This window comes from Thermobia domestica, chromosome 10 (assembly GCF_964235325.1).
Source record: "Thermobia domestica chromosome 10, izTheDome1.hap1.1, whole genome shotgun sequence".
Classification (NCBI taxonomy): Eukaryota; Metazoa; Arthropoda; class Insecta; order Zygentoma; family Lepismatidae; genus Thermobia; species Thermobia domestica.
Genome location: NC_137463.1, coordinates 73,586,163 through 73,603,270, shown reverse-complemented (window position 1 = coordinate 73,603,270; position 17,108 = coordinate 73,586,163). Strand labels below are relative to the sequence as shown.

The window sequence follows — 17,108 nt, the reverse complement described above, 5'->3', positions numbered from 1 at the left end:
CCATTCTGTGACATCGTCGAGTGTTTTCCACTTCGGGGAGTAGGTATGATTTTTTCCTCTTCCGCGCTCCATTTCAAAATTAAGTTCCCTGAAATATGAAAGGTAAATTCAAAAAAGAGGAGCGCGTTTTCAAAAAAAGAAGTTTTCAATAGTAATTTATTTCTAGGTAAATAAGTGTTCAAAATGTTCGAAATTAACTTACTTCTATACCTTTTAACTGTTTAGGCCAGATAGCTAATCATTACAATGTCAAAATTGGTGGTTAATGCACATCATAAAACCAGAATAGTAGATTGATGTTTTGACTCCTTGTAACTACTAAGCCCATTTGTTTGATTCCAATGAAACAAATACCAGATTAAAAAAAAAAAAAAAATCTCGTTGGCAAATATCACTTACTTTCAAGAAAATGTCTTATCTAATAGTTGGAATAAGGAACAGTAGTACAAATATGAAAAATAGAGATTAAGTAGTTGCTGCTAACAGAAATTCGTTAAATAACTAGCAAAAGAAGGAAAATATCATGGTTTACCTTTTTGAAATTTCATAAAACTAAAGTTCGTTGCTTTGCAACAAAATATAATGGATACATGTAATAGGTATATTATGAAATTTCAAATATATATAATGTACTGTATATACACTTTCCGTTTGCTTATTCAAACATTCTAGAGTTGGCACATCCATCCACCATTAAAGAATACTGTATATTGCTTTGATCGCCTTGTCTTTTCCTATCATGTCTTTCAACTAGAAATGCCATTCTGCTATATCTAGAAGGCGTTAATGGATTAAACACAACTTCTTAGCATTTGGTTAACTTTTTAGCAAAAGCGGGAGTCGTACCTTATGTGCGACTTCGTTTCGTTAAGCATTCACCTCTTCGGCAATTGTGATCTTGCTGTAGTTCCATCTATGCTTTTCTTTGTCTTGAAGCAGTAGAGCCTTCGTAGGTATATCCGAATCGGTGACAGATGCTGGCATTTTACTTCTAGGGGCAGACTTGCCAACCATACGATAATTTTCGTGATATACGATAATTTAGGCCTTAATGCTATATATGGTAATGTCCTTGCGATAATAGATGACTATACGATAATAATGCACTTTTTTTCGGTTTTGAATGTGCAAATAAATTGTAGATGCCCGTTAAATAATTATCAACTACACACACATTCAGGATTTTAACAGTCATTCCCGCTAAAATAAATCAATAACAATTTCGGAATTGGCAAATAGCAACTTGCATCAATTCTTTAAATTCAGTTATATTTACGAGGGGGATAGAAATATTGTTGTTCAGAGTAGTGTTAATGAGGATTTAAAAAACAGTGAGGACAGTGACGCCAATTTGGATTTCGAAACTGAAGATTACTACGAGGGAAGATCAGAAACAGGTTTCAAGACCGATATTTCTAGAGTGTTACAAAGGAATGAGGATTGTGCGGTAATTTGAATACATGTAGTTGATAACTGTACAGAATTTCAGCCACCCGCTACATACGGCGCTAGTTGTAGGTAAACACAAATGGCGACTAATTTGGAAAACTGGTCTCGCGAAGAAGCCTGCTCAGTTATTCGATTTCTGTGAACGAAACATGTAACCGCGGCTGAAATGTACCGGCAGCTGGTAGATATTTACGGAGAGACTGTAATGTCTCGTCAACTTTTTGCAAAATGGTAAAGGAAACTTCACCAAGGAGGATCAGTGGCCGACGCAGCACGGCATCAACAGATTTGAACACAGCTTGCGTGGAGGAGCTGATTCAGAACAGTAGGAGGATCACATTACGGCATCTGATGGCAGACTGGGAATATCGTTCGGAAGCGTTCATCATATTGTGCACGATAGTCTGCAGTACGAAAACACTTCGTGACAACGTGGCTGAATACACAAGGACAGGATTTTTAACAGGAGGGAATGTTCAAACTCATTCCACGATGCGACAAGTGCCTTAATCGATATGAAGGCTGTCGAAAATAGCCTAATGTATGTGCTATCTATTGGCTGTATTGGTTATATGAAATAATATATACACGTTTGACTGCAGGCCTTGTAACCTTACTTTCTGATCACTCCTTGTAGATAAGTTTTATTATATATTATTGCTATTAGTATTATACTTGTTTCTACAATTATCCTATGCTTAACAAATATATAATAAATTTTTGTAATATACGATAATTTTAAAAACGAAAATCGAGTATTTTGTTCTCTGAGGTTGGCTACTTTGCGTAAAAACAGCAATTACTTGAATAGACATTTTCAGTTTCAGTACATATTCCGATCTTTCGATTACATTTGTACTTTAATAATTTATGTTCGAAAATGCTTTATCCTACGGTAAGCGGTCTGCAAGAAAAATAGAGTTAATAGTCTGCACTTTCATTGACGATAAAGTTTATTAGTTAATTATATAGATGAATATTGAGCGTTATAAATATAACTTTTATTTACTTACAGCAAATGCAATAATTTGATATTGATTTCGAAACTCCCTTATGGTTTGATTTTAAAAGATGGAGTATTTTTAAGGAGAAAGAAAGTAATGTATTTGTTACTCTATAGTAGTTGAATAATACGGATTATTGTACATGATACTTTCTTAGTATGATTACATTATAAAATCACCTCTCTCTCTCTCATATATATATATATATATATATATATATATATATATATATATATATATATATTTGGTCTAGGAATTAATTCGTGCGGTTGGTACGCACACATTGAAGCTGTAGTACAAACACAAAATACATAAATACCTTAAGAAAAATATTGTCCGTGGCGAAAGAAGTCCTCATCCTTGGAAGCGATCCAGTCAGAGACCCATGTTTCGATATCTTCTGAAGAAGTAAACCGCTGTCCAATCAAATCGTTGTTCATGCAATCGAACAAGTAGTAGTCCGAGTCCGAAGGAGCAACGTCTGGTGAATACGGCGGGTGGGGTAAAACTTCCCATCCGACATTTTCTAAATAGGTTTTGACCGGTTTTGCGACATGTGGGCGAGCGTTATCATGTTGAACAATAAGTTTATCATGTCTGTTCTCCCATTCTGGTCGTGTTCTGGCCAGAGCTTGCTTCAAACGCATTAATTGTCGTCGATAACGTTCTCCATTCATAGTTTCACCCGGTTGCAGCAGCTCATAGTACACTACACCTTTCATATCCCACCATATGCACAGCATAACCTTTGCACAGTGAATATCTCGTTTTGGTTGTGATGGACCTGGTTCACCTGGTTTCACCCAGGCCTTTTTTCGTTTAGGGTTCTCGTAATGGATCCACTTCTCATCACCCGTACTGCTCTGTCGTTGAAGCAGCAATTCGCAAATGGTTTTTCGTCTTTCAACGTCTCTGTCTTTCAATTCATGTGGAACCCAATGTGACATCTTTTGAATCATTCCCATGACTTTCAAGCGTTTGGAGACTGTTGTTTGATCAACGCCTAATGCTGCTACAAGTTGTTCCTGCGTTTGACACGAATCCTGCTCGAGCAATGCTGTCAATTCTTCGTCTTGAAATTTTTTTGGCTGTCCAGCTCGCTCTTGGTCTGCCAAGCCGAAATCACCACTTCTAAACCGTGCAAACCACTTCTGACACGTTCGCTCAGCTAGAGCACGGTCACCATACACTTCCACCAAAATACGATGACTTTCAGTCGCACTTTTCTGCATGTTAAAGTAATGCAGCAGGACACCCCGCAAAAACACTTTATCAGGCACAAATTGCGCCATGTTCACTTAACTACAAACTGGTGTTGTTGACGCTTTAATCCACTGCCCTATACTACGAACGATACGCGATGACAGGGGTTTGTAACGCATGTGTGGATACACGGAACTGTGGGACGCTCCGTTCGTTGCGCCATCTCTTGTCCACCCGCACGAATTAATTCCTAGACCAAATATATATATATATATATATATATATATATATATATATATATATATATATAATATACGCTGTGTACTTTCGTTGTATATCGTGCGCTTTCAGGTAGTACGTTCAACAGTTTATACTGTATTTATATTCTGAAAAATGCTATGAACTTCGTTTTCAGTTTTTACATACTGGATATGTATATTTTTTAAAAAATTAAATATTTAATTCATAGCAGTCGCCGTTAGCAACAGCACCATATTAACGTGCTACTCTGACGCATAACAAAGCAAAATTTATATATATATATATATATATATATATATATATATATATATATATATATATATATATACAGGGTGGTTCAGTAATGTTGGACAGCCCTGAATAAATCGAAAACCAGAAGAGATATTAGCAAGAGTTTGGTGGATCCAGATACTTGTGGAAGGGGGACGTCTTTTGAGGTACCACACATTGTTACCAGGTCAACAGTGTTGCCAGCTCAGTACAAAGTTGTATTTTTTTAAATGGAACATATAGAAATTTATGCCATCAAAAGAATTAGTACAGAATGGGAATACCAACAAGCGAAACCGTACCTGTCAGTGTTGCCAAATAAGGAAGTTATAAAGCTTCAAAGATCAAGAAATTAAAGTGTCCGTAGAGCAAAACTAGCAAAAAGGCGAGAAAAATAATACTACGGAATGAAAAGAAGTAACCGAAAGAGTAAACCAAAGAACGCACAGCATCCAGTGAGTAACAGGGTTGCCACAGCAAAGGGGGAAAACAATTGAAAATTTTGCAGTTGCTATAGGAGGAAAAGTGCCCATATGACATATTGCTGGAAACACCATAGAAAGTCTTTGTAAGATTCAGGAATCCTAATAGCATTTGTTCGAAAGCGATATCTCTAACCGTTTTCGAGATACACCAAAGGTGTGCGGGGTTTGCAACACTGCATAATTGATTTGACGATTAGACCCGTGTAGTTCTTACTTTTTGTTGGGCGTATCATTTTCATTACTCGTTCCTGTAGTTTGGAGGGCGAGGGAATTATTATGCAGTGTTGCAAACTCCGCACAACTTCGGTTTATTTCGGAAACGGTTAGAGATATTGCTTTCGAACAAACGCTATTAGGATTCCTGAATCTTACATAGACTTCCTATGGTGTTTCCAGCATTATGTCATATGGGCACTTTTCCTCCTATAGCAACTGCAAAATTTTCAATTTTTCCCCCTTTGCTGTGGCAACCCTGTTACTCACTGGATGCTGTGCGTTCTTTGGTTTACTCTTTCGGTTACTTCTTTTCATTCCGTAGTATTATTTTTCTCGCCTTTTTGCTAGTTTTGCTCTACGGATACTTTAATTTCTTGATCTTTGAAGCTTTATAACTTCCTTATTTGGCAACACTGACAGGTGCGGTTTCGCTTGTTGGTATTCCCATTCTGTACTAATTCTTTTGATGGCATAAACTTCTATATGTTCCATTTAAAAAAATACAACTTTGTACTGAGCTGGCAACACTGTTGACCTGGTAACAATGTGTGGTACCTCAAAAGACGTCCCCCTTCCACAAGTATCTGGATCCACCAAACTCTTGCTAATATCTCTTCTGGTTTCCGATTTATTCAGGGCTGTCCAACATTACTGAACCACCCTGTATATATATATATATATATATATATATATATATATATATATATATATATATATACAGTTTATCATCCACGGAAAGAAAGAATATGGAGAAAAATGTTACAAAATGTCTTAAAGAAGCAAAGTAAAAGCAGTGCAAAACATTCGTAGGAAAATCAACATACTTCCCTGCATTCCATCAGAAACATGAAGAAGCAAAGCAAATATTGTGCATTTTGTTAAACCCAATCAATAGCCCTGTAAAATACAACTTGTACTACATTACAGCAAATTATTGGAAGTAACACATTCTAATATACATACTGTAATTTCAGTAATAAATAATATTTGAAATCTTGTTTTTAAAATATTTATTTACCTTTGAATGCCTTATTGATGCATTTTTACTTAATGTTAAATTTGATTTCTCTATAAACTAAAACATGTAATGTATTTGTCTAGCTGTTTCAGCGCTGTTTGATGAAGGTACTCAATATTGAATTGTGGAAACTTTACCTCACATATGTGAAGGAAACCAAAGCTACTCTACCTACATACAAGTAAGTAAAAACTATTTCTATTTATAGTAAATAAACAGTATCGCCATAAAAAAATAACTTATACATAAATTGATATTTTTAAAAATTTCTGTACGAGTCATGTTTATATTTAGTAATTATTCAATATTTTAAAAAGATTTTCTATTATAATAGATCAACTTACAATATTACATGTTGTTCGATTTACACATTAAAATCAATGTTTGAGATAAAATATCAATGTAGAAATGTATTTACTCGTTACAGTGAAAATGATCCTCTGCTTTCACAATAACATTAAACACAAGCCAGATAAGAGAATATTTTAATAGCTTGCAAATAGATGTGGAGACTTATAATTCTTTTGGAAAGAATTAAATTTTTTAAAAGCATTTTTACTGGATAGAGGATTGATTAAGTGGACATTTAATGGGGGTGTGAACGATGAACTTATTTGCCCCTGTCACAGGATTGGACAAAGGAGATTCGTGCATACAATTGATTCTTAGTACAACGTGCCGTGGATTGTATAGATTTGGAATAGTGGATTGATTAGTTGTTTTGTTCAGTCTATATTTTGTAATTAGTTTATTGTACGTCCTTTGTTTCAAATGTACGAGTAGATGATATTTTTTATGTAACTATGATTCCTTTGTTATTTAATTTTTATTGCGAATCAGCTTATTTGTGTAAACATTGCGTATCGAGTACAAATTATTATTTTATTTACTGGAAAATTTATTTTGAATTTGATCTCCAATGTAAGTTCATTTGTATATGTACATCCCGCCTCTTTAAGAAATAATAATAATAAAAAAATGCATTGGAGCATACGTCCGTGAACACCTATTGTGTTAAGAGGTGTTTTGACTTCAAATATGAAATTAACATTGGAATGATTTTTTGTGTGCTTTTGTGTAATGTTTGAAACTGAGCATACAACGATGTAACCTTATTTTGAAAAAAAGAAAAGAAAGAAAACACCAACAAAACTGTGATAATTTTTGAACTGGTGTATTTATTTAAATTTGAACTTACCAGCCTTATCCTTTGCATGCTCGTATGAGTAAGTGAATTATACCTCCAGCTGAATTCACTTTTTGTATTGTTTAAGAATATGTACTGGATTCTGTCAATATTTCGGGACATCTGAACCTGCAAACGGTGTCATATTGAAAGGACTTTCAGGGTTGGAATAGAGCTGCCAATACTGGAAAATAAAATTACCGGCACCTGTTCATAATCCTCAGAACAGAGTATTTTAACCTCGAAATATATAGCTGAGCCTGGCAAAAAATCAGGTTAATTGACAACCCTAGTTTGGAACCCTTGTAAGTACGAAGTTAAGTACTAAATATTTGACCTATATGAGCTACAGTATTGTCTTATTTGTTTCATTGTTATCACTATTTAAAATTCAATCGCACATATTACATACTGTTTTTATATAATTCTTCAACACATTATTCGAAATTATCAGTTACAATTTCATGATTTTTTGTACCATTCTTCGAAGTCTTCGATTATATATATATATATATATATATAATTTCATAAATCTTGAAAATTTATGAGCAAAACAACACCCAAACACCCATGTGATGTGAAATTCTGTGGTTACAAGGCTGTTAATAAATAGGATGCCAAATGTAAAAATGAAATTTCCAAGTATATTGTAAAATTGCAAAAAAAAAAAAAAAAAAAAAAAAAAAAAATCACGGTGTCTGATCTAAAGTATTCAGCACTGAAAGAGTACAAGATATTTGTTTCTGACTTATTTTAAAGCTCTTTTAATAATGTGACAAGAAGGAATCACTATCTCCTCGCAAAGGAGACTCGAGTTTGATTCCCAGTTGAATCTCATATGCCTCAGATCCCATGGTAAGCTGTAGGTTCACATCTGATATAGCTGAAAGGGCGTTAAAGTTCAAATCAACCTACCAATTATGACTGTGCCTCTTATCTGAAACAGTCAATATAGAAAGACAACGAAACTGTGTTTCTGATTTATGTTAAGATTCCTTTAATAATGTGAAAAGAGATATAACAATATCAGATTTTTAAAAACATTTTGAGCCTTTGGAGATAAAAATTAAGAATAAATTCATTGTATTTGAAAATAATATTGTGAAACCACATATGCACTATTTTGTTCGACGACCTTCTGCTTTTTCTTTTCTTTTCTTTTCTTTTTTTTTCTTTCTTTCTTCGGCAACAGCAGAATCGCGTCGTTATACAATCTCTGAAGTTTCCGGTCAAAAAATCGTGAGACGTTGTTTTTACGGGCCTCTTGAAATTAACTTGACATCATTCAGGAGTTCTGCAGAGACTAAAACAAATGATAGTCTAAAGGTGCCAGATACAGGATGCATCAAAACCTCCCAGCGAAAGTCTTAATTCTGACGGATCGTTGAAATTGTATGCGGTTTGGTTTTATCAGCGTGTTATACGACATCCTTTCTGTTGACCAGTTCCATCCGTTTCTTTTGATTTGTTAACTGCACACGCAATAATTGTCGACAGTAAAGGTTAGTATGAGTAATAATATAACTTTGTTGTATTAAAAAAAAAAAATACTTCCATGTTCCTTAATAAAACAAAAATTTACTACGTCTCTCAGCAAAATATCGATAAAACTTCCTTCACTCATTGTATTTTCGTGGGGATTAAATATTGTCTTCCATCTAAAGAAGGCCAAACTGAAAGTTACCTAAAAGGAAGACATCTTAGGCCACATTGCCACGTTAAATGAATCTTGTAGCTGTCATAAAAAAAAAAAAACCCTTGCCACCCGATCTTTCTATTTACTGTGTACATATGACAACTTCTTGAAAGCAAGCCACCTATTTCCTATTTCCACCTATGCAAGCCACCTATTTCCATCTATGCAACACTGCACTCTAGTGGACAAACAGTGAACCTCCTCATTAAAAACTTGTATTTTGGCGCACCCCCCCTCCCTGTCCAAAAGAATCCATCGTTTCGGAAGCGGCGAAACTGATTTTTCCTTTATGTCAGCTGGAGGGCGATAGCAGGTAGCAAGCAAGACGTCCCAGAAAGTTGCACACTGTTCGACTCCTTGCAAGATGGAAAAAGTGTTTTATGACCCTTTCAAGACTGTGTACATGATGAAATATGGTAGGGTTTCAAGATTTTTTTTTTTTTTTTTTTTTATGACAGCTGCAAGTTCTAACGTGGCAACCCCGTTTTCGAAGCTGTTTCTTAATCTCACTTCGGTTGAAAAAGTAGCAACTGTCGTACAAAACGAGTCTGTTATCTACTATAATTGAGAGATTTATGAACCAATCACAAATGTTTTCGTGCTTGCTTAAGATCCAACCGTTTTTCAATATATTGCTTTTCTGTTTCGTGTGAAATACTCTGTATTGTTGGTTTGTATGAAATTACCTCCCTCACCCATTGTATGACACATTCCGTTATTCTGAAACCACCAACCAAGTAGAAAAGCAGTGAAAGAGATGTTAGTTTGAGATACAACTGTGTAATATGGCGAGTGAAGAAGTCTTATTCTCCAACTTGCATAACGTTGTTGATATCTGTGTGTGATATTGAGATAAGTGTTATCATACAAAGAACATCATGTCTATTCAATAGTGTTCTCAATGTGTTTAGTATTATTATTGATTTCCCCCAGTTTGCCACAATGAGAATCCGAATGAATTATTTCATTTTGTCTGATGAAAAAATTGTTACTTCTTCAGACTATTACACCAGCAAAATACATGCTCTTTATGGTGGTTACTATATCATCCAATCACTGTAGTGTTCATTGGTAATTTGTTATATCAGGTTTATTTTTTAATCATTGATGACAGTCCAATGAAAAAAAAACTATGATGAAAGTGATGTACACTACATGGTACGCAATTTGTTTATTTTGGAGTCAGGTCATGTAACACTCACATATCCTATTGTGTTCACCTTTCGTCACTTGCTAGGACTAGGTTGATTGAATAATGTAAATAAAATATTCACCCCAGATGCGTCATATAAAATAAAACTACAATTCCTAGTTAATCAAAATACTCGTCTTATGAAAACAATCACTTTTAGCATCGCTCAGACGACAGTTTGGTTCCATGTCGAAAGATGTTTGGGGCCTACAAGATGAAGAAATCCTCAACTGCATGTTGCACCGCCCAGTCATCAGCCCATTGCACCGTCCGATCAATTCTCATCCAAGAATCCATCGGTATGTCGGAACAGGTGGTAGTCAGTCAGTGAGGGAGAGATATTGAGGAATATGGGGAGTGAGAAAGGAATTCATACTGTAACTCATGGAGAGCGTGCACTATCCTTTGTACGACAATATTGTCGTTCAATATGAGGACACACTGTCTGTTGACAATTGCTGGATGATTACTGACAAGTTTACAGTCTATTTCTTCTAGTTCAGAACTGTAACGATCTACACTTATGGGATTCACCTCACCTGAAAAAGGCACTCCCACCATAGACCACAATGCTAGCAAGAAAAATATTAGTGAGTGAAAAGAAATGCTTTAGAAAAGCGTTCTGGACGTTGGTCGCGATCCAACTATTGTCCATAAAATTTACGATTGTCATAGCAGGTCCATTTTTCATGTAAAGTGACAATCCGACGCAGAAAACTTTCCCGTTTATTGCTTACAGTTAGAGAACTGTACACTTCCAGACGGAGATACTTGTTGGCCAGTTACGAACGACGGTGATATGAAGTACGCCTAACTCGTCTGCAATGGCAAAAACATTTTCTAAGGGTCTGCTTCCACAATATTCGTGAACCCATCCGAATATAATGTTGGTCGGTGCCCATGGGACTCATTTTGCATTACTGTTTCACTAGAACGAAATTTGACAAACCAATTGCGAGTGATGGGTTCGCTCATGACCCAAATGCATTATTCATGCTTTCTGCAGCTTGCTATGCAGAATGTCTCAATTTGAATTCATGAAGAAAAATCATTCACAGTTGTTTTCCTCATTTTGTAATTTCATACAACCCTATTCCACAACACAACGTCTCTTGACTGTCTCAGTATCCCAACCTATTTGGTGGACGTGTACTGAGTTTGTGGGATTAGACACGTGACCTTAGTCTATATCAGCGTTTCCCAACCGGTGTGCCGCGGCACACTGGTGTGCCGCGAATGGACCGCTGGTGTGCCGCGAGGAAATCGAAACAAAATTATTAATTCTATAGCAACCAAATTGCAAGACAGGAAAAAATGTATAATTTTGTTTTCACATTACTATGAATTTCTACCATGGAAAAAAATACTGTAATTGTAATACTCGTACACATTTCCACGGTTAGCTGCTATGTTACGCTTCAATTGAGAGTCATACTAAGACCGAGAAATGGAAGCACTTGTACGATACGCGTCAAGTGAACGTTCATAGAACACTCATTCGCACGTGAATGACAGAACAACACTTTGTTCAACAGCTGTGTTTTGACTTCGACACATCGCAAGCTGTGTGATTGCAATAATATGCACCGGTTTTGGTTAAAACAGTAAAGTTAAAAGTACAGGACATTTGTTTGTTCGTTTGTTATTTCGTGATCTTCGTTTTTAGTGAAAAGTTGGATACAGTTTTCGAAAAAGAAAGCGTATTTTTTAGAATCTGAGTCCTATATTTCATTGCAATTGTTTTCTATTTTAAAATTAGAATAAAAAATAAGCATAATGAATTAACATAGGGGAAAACCAGTGATCGAGCTTTCATCTCTGTGAGAAGGAGATCAGTAATCACAGAAAAAAAAATACCGTGGTATTTTATATTTGCAAATAATAATAATATCTATGTGTGCCGCGAGAATTCAAGTTACACCCGTAGTGTGCCGCAAGTTGAAAAAGATTGGGAATCGCTGGTCTATATGTTGAGGTGAGTTTTTCACCAGGCGTCATAATGGACATTTCATTCGCACCATCCTAATAGTTGGATGTAGTTTCTTGCACATCGTACAACCAGTTTGCCGGGGATTCATTTTTATGTTCGGAACTGCTTCAGAACTAATCTGAAACTGGAAATAGTAAAGTCCTGTGTTGTTAATTTTCCAACAATGGGATAGTTCACAAATGAGTACTGAATGACACTGATTAGCTGTGTGTAGTAAAAAAATATAATAGATGTACATTCTGCCGCAGCGCGAGCAGAATGATCCAGATTAAACTTGAACATTCATGTCCAAAATATTGTCGCATATCTATAACTGTCTTGTAAGAATATAATTTGATAATGATTTTGCAGGGTACTTTTAATACTGATACTATGTGTATAATCAAGAGATGTGTATTTGTGGTAAATTTCGTAAGAAAAGAATTATAAATACGAAAATTAGAATGAGTAAAACAAAATGTTGCTAAATGAACAAGAAAATTTTCTTTTCTTTTTATTGTTCATATTTACTGCTCTTTTGACATGAAATTTGCCACATATATGTCTTTGCCGATTATACATATACTAACATTATAAGAAATACCGGTCGAATTCGTTATCAAATTATATTCCTACAACAACATATTTATAGATATACGACAATAATTTTGGACATGAGTGTACAACAAAATCATTTTCAGTTTTGTCATAATCGTTTTTCATGTTTATGTCACACTCTTACGCAATAGCGCATCTTTCAATTGATAGTTTATAATATTTCGTCGCCTTTCAGCGATGAAGAACAGTGCCCTGTATTACTTTTTTGAGGCTGAATGCTGTTCGTAACCAAACATTTAGTGCTTTTGTGGTGAGGTAATCCATAGAGCTTTTTCCAATAACCTGCGATATTCATATCAGTGTGGGGAATTAAAATATGCGCTTTTAATATATAAGGCCATATTTTTGTTTTCTTGGATATAGCGTGAATATCAGAAACATTTATTTAATCTATTGAGATAAGTAGTGTATTAAATGCATATGCGCTTATATACATACGTATTTCGAAGATTACAGCATATTTCTACATCAACATATATTTGAAACGTCCTGATTCGGTAGCTTCGTGTGTATACTATTTTCTAGCATTAAAGAATGGTAAATTGCAATATTTGAATTGTGATTCATAATTATATAAAATTAAAATATTCTATATTACTTCTGAAAGATGTCCGTTAGAATCTTCAACCAAGTATGTTTTAAAATACTAAAATTATGTTTCACACTTAAGTGCAACTTTCTCTCATGGTTTAATAATGAACCTTCACACTTCGAACTGTAGCTATACTATCATCTGTATATTCATTAGACGCACTACGGGTGCCAGCACAGGATGTCAAGCTCTGCTGAGCGATCAGATATAGCTCTTCAGAGTAAAATTTAAAACATTGATTATAAAAATAACCCTGTGTAAAAATATTTCTCTATGGAATTTGACTTTCAATAACTACAATGATTTAAATATCTATGCAGAATTAACTCCCACTCTGAAGATGCCTTGTTTTGAGGATAATTAACATATTTGTATTTTCCTGTCAATTTTCATATTGTTTAAAATGAATTTTCATTCGCTTGACACCACCATAATAGTGTAGGGTGAAAGCAAAGTGACGTACGTAACATGTTGACTTCCTTTTCTGACTTTCTTTGAGTGTAGCGGCCTTCATATTGAAGATATCGCTTTACTTCTTTTTTTATTGGACAGATAGGAAATGCAGCTTTAAGGTGGTATAAAATACACATCAATCAATTACCAAAAACAAATTGCATAAATGTGCAAAACGTCGTGACGTACGCACAATGAAATGGACATTGAAGTCAGACATCGAGAAGAAAACGATAAATTCTGCTCTGCTGTTGCATGTGTATGCTCGAAGAAAATTGCGTGTATAGGTGACTACTGCTATGCTATTTCTGCATTGTAACCGAAGTTTTCGATGCATCGGTATCTTAGCAAAAAAATAATAACTAGCGTGACGTACGCACATATTTCGTGACGTACGTAACAGCGTGCACTTTGACTAGAAGAAACAATTGTGGAGTGGAGACTCAAAATTAAAAGTCTCGAAGAGAGATCGATTGGAAAGCCACAGAACAAATATAAGTTACTGATATTTGGTGATGATAACGCACAGTCGTTTGGAAGTAGCAGACATCGCAAAATTCAACATAGTATGAAAAATATAAAAATGTGCATACAAATGTACAGTGTGCATTTTAATTAGTAATGTTCAAGTCCTTCAGATACTCGTGGGCAAAAGTGTAGCGATCTCGTTTCTCACGGGGTTTTGGAAGAACTTTCTGGATGCGATTTCGTTCCACAGAATCAGTCATCTACACGTGGATGACAAAAGAATGTGTCTTTTCCCTGATCACTTTCACGCATGTATTTCACTCGGTGCATTCCATCACTTTCGACAGCAGTTACGAGTGTTCCACATGCTTTAAGTCTCGGTCCGATTTTGATGTCAACGTTTTGTGAGGGAAGCAATTTGTTTCTGACATTTTGCGAAATATTTTTCTCAGGTTCATCTCGATCTGAAAATGTATCACTTCCACTGGTGCTGTAAATTGCAATGTGCAGTTGGTACGAGTTTTTCAAGATCGGCACTTGTGTTTCATATATCACAGCAACAAACCTTTTAGCAGGAACAACGTATCTTGCGGACTTGATTGCTTTTAGTTGCTGTAAGTTCACGTCCATGAAGTGTATAACAAAGGGAAAGTCGTAGTTGGCTGTGTCTTGATGCAATTTGCTGGGTATTTTTGAGAGCGACGGAATGGAAATCACTAGCGGTTTTCATTACTATTTTACCTTAAAGAACACGGAACCAAACTTCTCTTTGCATCTTTGCTCCAACTCCATCATGTGCCCATCTTCCTTGATAGCATTCGTGAAAGTTCCACTCCGTTGGTACAATTTCATTTAGTAGCTTTAGATAGACAATGGATTTCCGGTTTTTAAAATGTTGGCTCGCTCTGTCTGTCAACTGGTGTATTTTTAATGGGCAATTCCAGCAAAATCTTAAATCATTGAAGACGGCTACTTGGAAAGCACCATGGATTTTCGTGTCAGATATTACTCCATAACTTCGCTCTCCATTGGTGAAGTATGCTACTGTGATGTAAATAGTGACAGTAGGATCGGCTGCGTTTGACCAGTGGGCGGCCATAACTCCGTATTGATGCTTAATTGCGCAATTTTCTGCGAAGTCTGTCTTCAAAACCATTTCATCTATATTTTCATTTCTTCTTTGAAGGTACTCAGCTCCTGGTTTTGTCTTCTTATGTTGTATATGTGACACCGATACACTAGTAACTGTTTCGCCAGTGAAAATGAACAATTTCTAGGGTTCCTCTCTTCCACTGATAAACTTCAACCAATTCCTCACGATCTTCAGGTTCACACAACAGACCTTGGATGTATGTTTTACGTTCGTACATGTCATGCACTTATTCTTCATACATATCTCACTCTCTGTATCGCATACACTTCCATCAACAAGCACGTTCTTTGTCATTGGTAGCTGGTTCTATTTCACTTTGGCGCCAATCATTTTTTTGAATGTTCTCACAGTATGGACAAGCAAGACAAGTGATCCACTTAGATACAGTAATGCATTCTTTGGGGCGAAGATTTAGGAAACTAGTTTAACTAATAGGTATATTTTTGCAAATTCGGTAATGAAGAGCTGATGTGTCTCGCTGATGTAAAACATCATGAGTCTCTTTTGCATCTTTCCTTTTCCCCATCATTGCTGTACATGAAAACGGTATCCTTTTCCCAGGGAGCATTCGGAATATATTGTCACTCTTGTAGAAATTAATTACGGTTGCTTTTACCTTGCTTCTTAGTAAGATGCTTTTACATTGTTGTTTTTTCTTTTGTGCCACGCCAAACTTCTCCACTATTTTTTAACCACTCTGAGCTTTCTTCTAGGGCTATGCTAACGATGCAGCATTCTGATAGCCCAAATTCGATCCAGATAGGACAGATTCTTCTCGGTTCCTTTCGCTGCGGACTTCTGCATGCGTACTTTTGTCTGTCGACGCAGTTTTTGCCTTCGATGCTGACATTGCCTTTGGGTACTGCTGCATTCTATGCTTTTCTTTCTCACGATTTGCTGCTTTTTCTTCTGCACTTAACTTCTCTAGCGTTCCGTTGTGGACTTCTGGGGCTAACTGGTGCCATATTTATATATGGAAGTTGCAGAAAAGAAATGACAATGGTGCACTTTAACACACACCATAACTGAAATCAACGCTAAGACAATCCTGTCTCTAATGAACACGCAGCAGTTGATGCAGTGCTGCCATTTGTACTAACAATACTACTCGATTCAGGAACAATTAATATATATTGTTTCCACTGCAAAAGATGGCTAGTATCAGGCATGACTAGAAATTATTTGCCGTGACGTACGTAACAAATACCGTTATGTTACGTACGTCACGCATTCAGTTCGTTGGTCACGTACTTTATTGGCTAACCAGATGTCACAAACGTTTGCGGTAAATTCCTGCTGTTAGAAGGTATGACCTATTTGAATAATTTAACGAATGAAAGTTGACCATGCGCTTTTCATTGTACAGGATAAACTTAACCCCTTTTTCCGTGACGTACGTAACATAACACCACGGGTCTTCTCGATTTCACTGCTACTAGCGATGCCTACCCACATAGAGCTGAAAATTTCTGTTTTGGCCTGGGAGGTAACGTTCCATAGACGACATTTCTATGAAGAATGGTGAAAGTATTGCACAGATGCTCAATAGAACAATAACTAAACTGTGCACTTCTCTTTCATTTCACAACAGCACATTAATACACTTTCTGTTACAAAGAAGCTGATTACTTTACAATAAACAACAATTTCATAACAAATTCTGCAAACCATGTAACTACATTTCATTCTCTTTCGATTGATGTATAGCATGTTACGGTGGAAGCATTATGGTTTTTGCCCTTCAATGTCCTGAATTGTTTGCTTTTACCCTGTAGGCAAATTAGACAAAATGCTAGAAAAAATTCATAAAGAGATAAAAGTTGGTAAAAATGTGTGGAATAGTTGTCCAATCAACATACTAAAAGTCCCGGGAAA

General features: G+C 35.8%; 1 protein-coding gene across 2 annotated transcripts in view; it reads left to right on the top strand.

The window, feature by feature from the left end:
* su(f) (cleavage stimulation factor subunit su(f)) overlaps positions 1-17,108 on the top strand; it is a 175,910-nt gene that overhangs the window by 68,950 nt on the left and 89,852 nt on the right. The window contains exon 4 of one of the 2 annotated variants that reach the window (XM_081728104.1): positions 5,990-6,087. The exons of the other annotated variant lie outside the window; for it this stretch is intronic. Coding sequence (XP_081584230.1) covers positions 5,990-6,087 — 98 coding nt within the window. The remainder of the gene's footprint in view (positions 1-5,989; positions 6,088-17,108) is intronic. 2 annotated transcript variants of the gene reach the window in all.